The following is a 7,166-nucleotide window of genomic DNA, read 5'->3' as shown; positions in this document are numbered from 1 at the left end:
AATCACCATTAATGTCGCTGTTGTACATACATATAAATCATTAGTGAATGTATTGATCAATTTGGGGTAGCTGGATTCTGGAAACTGTAATTGCTTGTATAGTAATCCAAGGGAAATAAGGTAAATTAGATCTTATATGTATAGACATTCTGGTAAGGAAGATCTAAAAGTGGAGATTCCATTATTTTTCAGGTTACCCACATATATTGATAAATTTTCACCCTTATATGCACTATTAAAACAGTCCTTGTACAGATAATACGAAATTTTCCAGAAATAAGATGGATGCATCAAATGACAAACAATTATCAATTTCCATCGGGTAAAATTCAACCTACCGATATTATCCTAATTGTCAATCTAATGGTTATGATTTGTCACATCAGCTTTCTAACATTAATTATGCTTATGTGTTAAACTATAGATCATTCGATTCATTGATTTAAGCAATATCATAAAAATAAGATCTAATTGGCAAATCGCAAATTTATTTATTTAATAATTTATTATTCAATGACTATTTTTTACCAACTTAGTTGCTAATTTCACTATTGTTTGATAAGAATACTACATTTTATTTTTATTTTGAATGACTGCATTGCTAAGATTTTTTAAACTGATGCGTCATTTATAAACATAATTAATTCATTATATTAATATTGTTTTAGATGACTCGCTACAAGATAAGAATTCAGGATTTTGCTCAGATGAATCTTTTTAAAAAATAAGGCCACTGAGAAAACAAATAATTAATTTAATAAATATTTTCAAAATTCAAATGTCTCAAAGTACAAAAAGGTAGATACAAATAAATAAACAAAAAGTTTAGTCGTTATTTATATTAATCTTTAATTTGAAGCTTTTGTAACCCCACACAAAAATCAGCGGAACCCTTGCGTTTCTGCTCCTTTAACCAGTTTGAGTTACTTTCCATAAATTTATGGAACAAGCCTCAGATGCCATCTGTGGATGAAAAACATGTTAACTATGGTCTTAGGCTAGAGGGAATAGATGATAAGCTTCATAACCCAACACAATCCATATGCTTTTTCGGTTGAACAAACGTCCGAGGACTCACAATTAACACATTACACAAACACCTAGAACGACCAGCTAGGGACCATGACTTATAACCCATCGTTCTTGGAATGAAATCTTGAGTTCGAGACACAGTTGTGAAAAACCTCTCCCCCCGACGCAAAAGATAAAAGGACCAGCTAGGGGTAGATCCATTAATTTAGAGGATGCGATGACAGCAAAATATGGATTGGAAAATAGTGAGGTAAAAAAGGGTAATATACCTGTTTGAAGATGATGGGTCAACTTTCTAGTTACAATTTGCGTGGTTCTACTCCAGCCATTTTCACCTATTTATATGATATACATCTATGCTGTTTTTCTTTTCCCGTTAGTGGATGAAATAAGCTCGAACAACCTCAACTATGGGAGCTTCACACATTGGACACTTCCCAGCACCTTGGACCAAAACTTCTGCGCATTTGGAACAGGTGCACATGTGTCCGCATCTGTAAAATAGGGATGCTCGTTTTTAAAGAATTGACGACGCAGCATATGATACAAGTGCATGAAGAATCCTGTTTTTTTACCTGTATAATAAGGAATCAATGTTGTTTTCACGACACAGGCAGCAAATTCCTTTTCTTACAAAATCCCATTTAGATTCGTGGTGTAACATGTTGATCTCCCATGAATCTGCCCCTGCGATAGCATCCAATGGTGTCGCCAAAGCATAGTCACAACAAGGGGAGACAAAACAGTGTGGCGATAAATATTTGTACACTTGAAAAAAGAGGACGGAGAATCAAAGTACTTGTGTATTAGTGTTTTTCCCGATTTTTGGTTTGAGGAGGTTTTTCAGTCATCTGTGTAATTTTTCTGTAATTATTTTCCTTCAATTTTTTCCGTTTTTCAGTCGCCAACTATATCAGAGTCAGATTAACCAAAACTCACCTCTTGAGAGGATTGATTTATTCAAAGCCGCAGCAACCTCTTGATGAACACTGCGCTGCAACTCTATTTGCAACTCCATGCATGCTTCCAGCATATTCTGCATATTATTCATCCTTTGCTGGAGCCTAGCCATATCAATCCTCAACTCGTTGATCACCTCCCACTCCTGATGCACATACACATGAAAAGATGTTGAAAAATGGGGATGAAGCAAGGTAAAAAACTTAACAATCGAAAGAATCAAAGACATGACACCATACTTAAGTTCACAAAGCCAGTTTTACAATACATGATGCTTGAACTTACAGTTCCCATATGCTGATTTGAGGAGACGTGGGGCCAATTTGCATCGGGTAACTCCTCATCCCAAACGGGCTGGGCTGCGGTGATATGAATTGGTGAGGGATCAAATTCATTAATTTCAGAGCCATCAGATGGAGCCAAAGTTTGCTCCCCATTAAGCTGTTCCTGGTCTGGCTCAATCAAAGCTGGAGATGACGTGGTGCCCAGCTCCCAATCGCCAGAAGCATGACCCTGCCTTTCCACATAGGATTGTAGCACCTGGTCTAAGCTCTCACGGAAACTACTTCGAAGAAGGCTAGAGACACGTCTCCTGCAGCAGAAATAAAAGGCAACATTATATTTTAAACGATATCATGGATTGACTACAAGAAATCACTCGCTTACCGGCTGAAAAGCTCCCTAAGTTCCATGCTTTGAACATTATCATTGTCGGGGAAATAAAGTGTGCCCATTCTCCCAACAGATCCACTGACCTCACCTGTCGGCGTATCCAACCAACTATCGACAGCTTCTTGAAAATTGTGATTTGGCCAGACTTCATGCGACCCTTGAATTTGATCTTGTTCATAATCAGATATTTCCTGAAACCATTGATTTGCAGTTGTATCATCTCTGCTAGCATCTGTCCATTGCGTAAATGTGACACCCGTTAGCTGATGCCATGAGTTGTTATCAATCCCGATTTCCGAGTCTTGAGCTTCTTCCTCCATAGTTAAAGCATCTTGTCTACCAAATTCTTCATTAGTGTTTCGTTCCATATCAGCAGTGTTGTCAGCCACTTCATGAACATAACTTGCATCACCTCTTGGTTCGTAATGTTCATGAAAAACTTCAACGAGTTCACTGTAATTTATGTCAACATTTTCAAGTGGCGGTTCATTAGAGACAACGGCATTGTTCTGGTCAAAATGACTACTATGCTCACTGGCCTCAAGGTCAAATGTCTGCTGCTCCGGACTATGAGCACTTCCAATGCCCAGAGATACTTCTGCAATTCCATCATGATCCAGAACTGAATCCTCTACTTCAGTTACTCTTGATGCAAATTCATGCCGACTTCTGTTTTCATCTGCATCTATTTCTGATACGGATGCAGCATGAATCTCAGAAGCTGTCCCTCCGATGCATGTAGACTCCGCCTCGCCATTAGTTTCATCACTTAAAGAAGAACTAGCCTCAGCACTATTCCCTGGAGTGGAAGTCGAATTGTGCAATTTGGAGAGGAATCCTTCCCTGCAACGACAGATTATTATAGAAACTTAGTACAGAAATTTGAATTAAAAAATGTCAAAAAGGAAATAATTTAATAAGATTAAGAGATGAAGTCCACTAACTGAGCTTGTTTACACTGAAGACATAAACATTGGATAACACGAGTATGCTCAGCTACAGCCTATTATCCAAAATTGAGCCCCAAATTCCACGTAGCATCTCTCAAGACTCAACAAGATGATGCACAATACTTTTTTTAATGAATCAGTTAAATAGACGCCATTGACAAGTAATCCAATTTGCATTATAGAAATAGAACAAGCTATACAGAGGTGCTAAAAGTTGGTAGAGAAGACGATTGATTCCCACCACATGACCACCCCTTGAAAAAGTATACAGAAAATACGACGAAACGAGTAAATTCAATTTAGAGTTTTGTTCAAACCTCCATTCAATCCAAGCATAAATTTTTACAACATTTATTTTTGTGGACGCATCATGAGGAAATAGATAATGCGAGCGTATCATTGATGTTATCTCAAGAAAAGATACAAAACATCATGTAGGTTAAAACTCTACAAGGAAATAAGTAAAATCAAAATCTAAACTATATTGGTGGATCCCAATTACATTTAACTAATTCAAAATAATCTCTTTAGCTATATAGATCACATTCATTTTTTCAACACGAACAAGCATATCACATTAAAATATGTGTGTTCACGAATGGTTATCAGCATCTTATATTAACAAAGAGAGAGCATATTCAAAAGAGGCAAGTACGGGACAAAACACGGATTAAAGTGAAAAAATTCGTAACACTAAGTTAATTACCTGAGATCAGAAACTGTACTTCTTTGCCTCAGCAAACCCAGTTCAGTTGCAGCCATGGAAGAAGGTCTCTTGTCTGTGATCAATATTTCATTTCTTAAAAACCTACCTCTTAGGAGTGCCTGCAAAAGGACAAAGATTAATGAGACAGAACTATAATTCTTGTTTACGGATGCAATCAAATCATCCCAAACAGTTGCATGATATACCAGAAAATACAGAAAAATAAAATATCTGATGCTAAAGTTATCTAGCACACATCAAATGACCTTAATCGTCACATCTATAAAGCCGTTTTTTGGTTATGAACTAAAGATCAGTTTCATGTACATCTAAAAGTACACAACAATGTAAATTCGTAATTTTTTCCACATTATTTGCCTCTATTCAGAAAATATTTCACCTGAATGCGATTGCGATGTGCGAAATCTGACACCGGCCTCTGTTCAGATAAATCCTGAAGTTCTTTATTCCTATCACTCTGTGCCCTCAAAAGAAGATCAAGAAGTGTCTGTCTACCGCATAATCTTCGTACAGGCCTTCGAGCAGCAGTCTGAGGACAAGTAATCACTAGCCCATCACGCACCTGCTCAATTTGAGAACCAACTTCGGCAGCTTCATCTCTAAGTGATTCGCTATTGTTTCCATGCCGAGCAACAGTCTGCACCCATTGCTTGATGATTTTAACTCTTTCGCGAACATTCTCACCGAGGCACTGTTCTCCCGTGTTATTGTTCAGAGGAAATCCATCAGATGAATGACCCTTAGCACCACTGTTCATCCATTCCCGAAAAACTTGTCTCACCCTTTCACGTTCTATATCTCCCAAATCACTAGATTGTCCCGATATAATACTGTCACTATCTTCAAGATTCGTCTCTGAATGTGTCGTCATCCCATGATTCTCAGTTTCATCAGCATATTCAGAGGTATCATCCCCATTGTCACTCCCTTGTCCAACAGAAGCTACAATACTTGTGCAGTCGGAATCTGAACCGTTGCTTCTCTGGTGCCTTTGTCTATAGGAAGGACTCACGACATGCTCGTCCTCAAGCTCCCGCCACATTTGTAACAGTGACGATGCCCTAGTACTGGGCCTAACTTGTGGTTCCTCCCAGACGTTCGACCCCGAAGACTGGGACTCCACAAATAAAGAAGGGCCAAATGCGGATACATTGCGCAATCCCGCGACAGCCATACTTTGAGTTTTACTGCTTTTAACGAGAATAACTAACCCAGCCGTGATAACGTCTCTTAGGTCCTCGAGATTATAAATCAGAAATTCAGAATATAATTTACAAAACCGTTCTACGGTACACCTGACCTGAAAGCCATTTCATATCATCGTGTCCATGATTACAGTGCAACACAAGAATTAATGCATAGACCAATCACTGCCTGCAGAAGACCTTTAAAACATAAATTAGTCGATATGAATGAGATCTCAAGCCAAAAGGTCAAACAATTCCGGCGGGATTTCACAAATATCTTTTTCCTTTTTAACAACAAAATCTTATATACCTACAAAACCGAAACTTTATTAAAAGCAAAATAAAAAAGGCCGTGACTTGCAGATCTACCTTGTCCCTAACTAATGTCTATTCATCCAAAGCAAAAGGTGTACGAAAAGCAACTGCCAACACTTGAATTCCGACACTCTCAAACTCGATATAACTTTCAAATTCCATATGGGTCGGATGATTTAAATGGTATTAAATCAACAAATCAACAAAATACAACCCAAATCCCTCTTTGCAAGGAAAATCCCACCAAAATCAAAATCCAACAATTAATCACCATATAAATAAATAAATAAAAAAACCAACTACTAAACATTTCGCATAAAAAAAAAAATTTAAGCACACGCATTAAATCTGCATTGACTATCTGTAATAAAATCAGACAGAAGTAAAAAAATCAAGAAATAACATTTTTCACCGATATTTGCAATCAAGAACAAGAAATTTAGTCATACCTTCCTGCAAAAATAATCCAGACCAGTTTCCTCCCACTCAATTGCAATCTAGGGAGAGAGAATCAGTGAAGGAGCAAATTCATTGAGAGAGAAGAGTGAGATTCTTGAATGAAAATGGCAAACAAGGGAACGTTTCAGGTCAGCGGCGTCATTTCCTTGATTTATCTGACCTCGGAAATTTTGCCGTAACTCCAACGTCTAAGTCTCCTTTTGCCCCTTAAAACAAAAATACTTTTTGTTTGCAGTCCATTTCTTTTAAAATATTACGAAATAACCCCTGAATTCTTTAATTAGCGGCCACTGCCCATTGATTGTGGTAGGTATTTTTATAACGTGGGTCATTTATTTGGTTTTTCCCTTCTTTTTTTTTTTTTTAATTTTCATTAATGGATTTCAATTTTATTTTACGATCCTATTTCCATTTCAAATATGTAAATAAGAGGATTAATTAATTTTATAGATACAATATGAAAAACATGCAAGTTACGAAAACAAATACAGAATTTTTTCTTACAATTATCGACGTTGACTTTACAGAAGGGATCAAATTGATATTTGACTTTATTCTTGTGGACAATACTTGAAAAATAAATAAATTTTCACCCAAATTACATGCATGTATCAACTAATTAATTTTTCTTAAGCACGCAACTACATATTATTTTAGGCATAAATGACTCTTCAAAATTCGAATATTACAAATTAATTTAATTATTTTTATAACTTATGAGTCTATTTTATGTTGGATATAGATAGATTAGCACGCGATGATTAAGTCCCACATCAGATAACTATTTTTAAATAATCATCAATTCTTTGTTTTTGTTTCGGAATTAAAAAAGAAAAAAAATAAAAGAAAAAGATATCTGCTTTA

The 7,166-nt window shown here is 36.5% G+C and overlaps 1 protein-coding gene across 3 annotated transcripts; it reads right to left on the bottom strand.

The window, feature by feature from the left end:
• Positions 1-746: 746 nt before the first annotated feature.
• Positions 747-6,468, bottom strand: LOC140881189 (uncharacterized). 3 transcript variants are annotated; one of them, XM_073286302.1, is made up of 9 exons: positions 6,293-6,468; positions 4,721-5,726; positions 4,321-4,439; positions 2,659-3,507; positions 2,278-2,584; positions 1,972-2,137; positions 1,608-1,719; positions 1,302-1,526; positions 747-963 (listed from the first exon to the last, which is right to left on the bottom strand). In XM_073286302.1, the coding sequence occupies exons 2-8, from the start codon at positions 5,513-5,515 to the stop codon at positions 1,409-1,411; spliced, it is 2,466 nt and encodes an 821-aa protein (XP_073142403.1). In that variant the 5' UTR covers positions 5,516-5,726; positions 6,293-6,468; the 3' UTR covers positions 747-963; positions 1,302-1,408. The 3 variants fall into 3 exon arrangements, with proteins under 3 accessions (XP_073142403.1, XP_073142405.1, XP_073142404.1); XM_073286304.1 differs by having other exon boundaries at positions 1,608-1,713; XM_073286303.1 differs by having other exon boundaries at positions 4,721-5,715.
• Positions 6,469-7,166: the final 698 nt, after the last annotated feature.

Source organism: Henckelia pumila, chromosome 2 (assembly GCF_033568475.1).
Source record: "Henckelia pumila isolate YLH828 chromosome 2, ASM3356847v2, whole genome shotgun sequence".
In the NCBI taxonomy this organism is placed as follows: domain Eukaryota; kingdom Viridiplantae; phylum Streptophyta; class Magnoliopsida; order Lamiales; family Gesneriaceae; genus Henckelia; species Henckelia pumila.
This window is presented reverse-complemented; position numbering and strand designations above follow the sequence as displayed.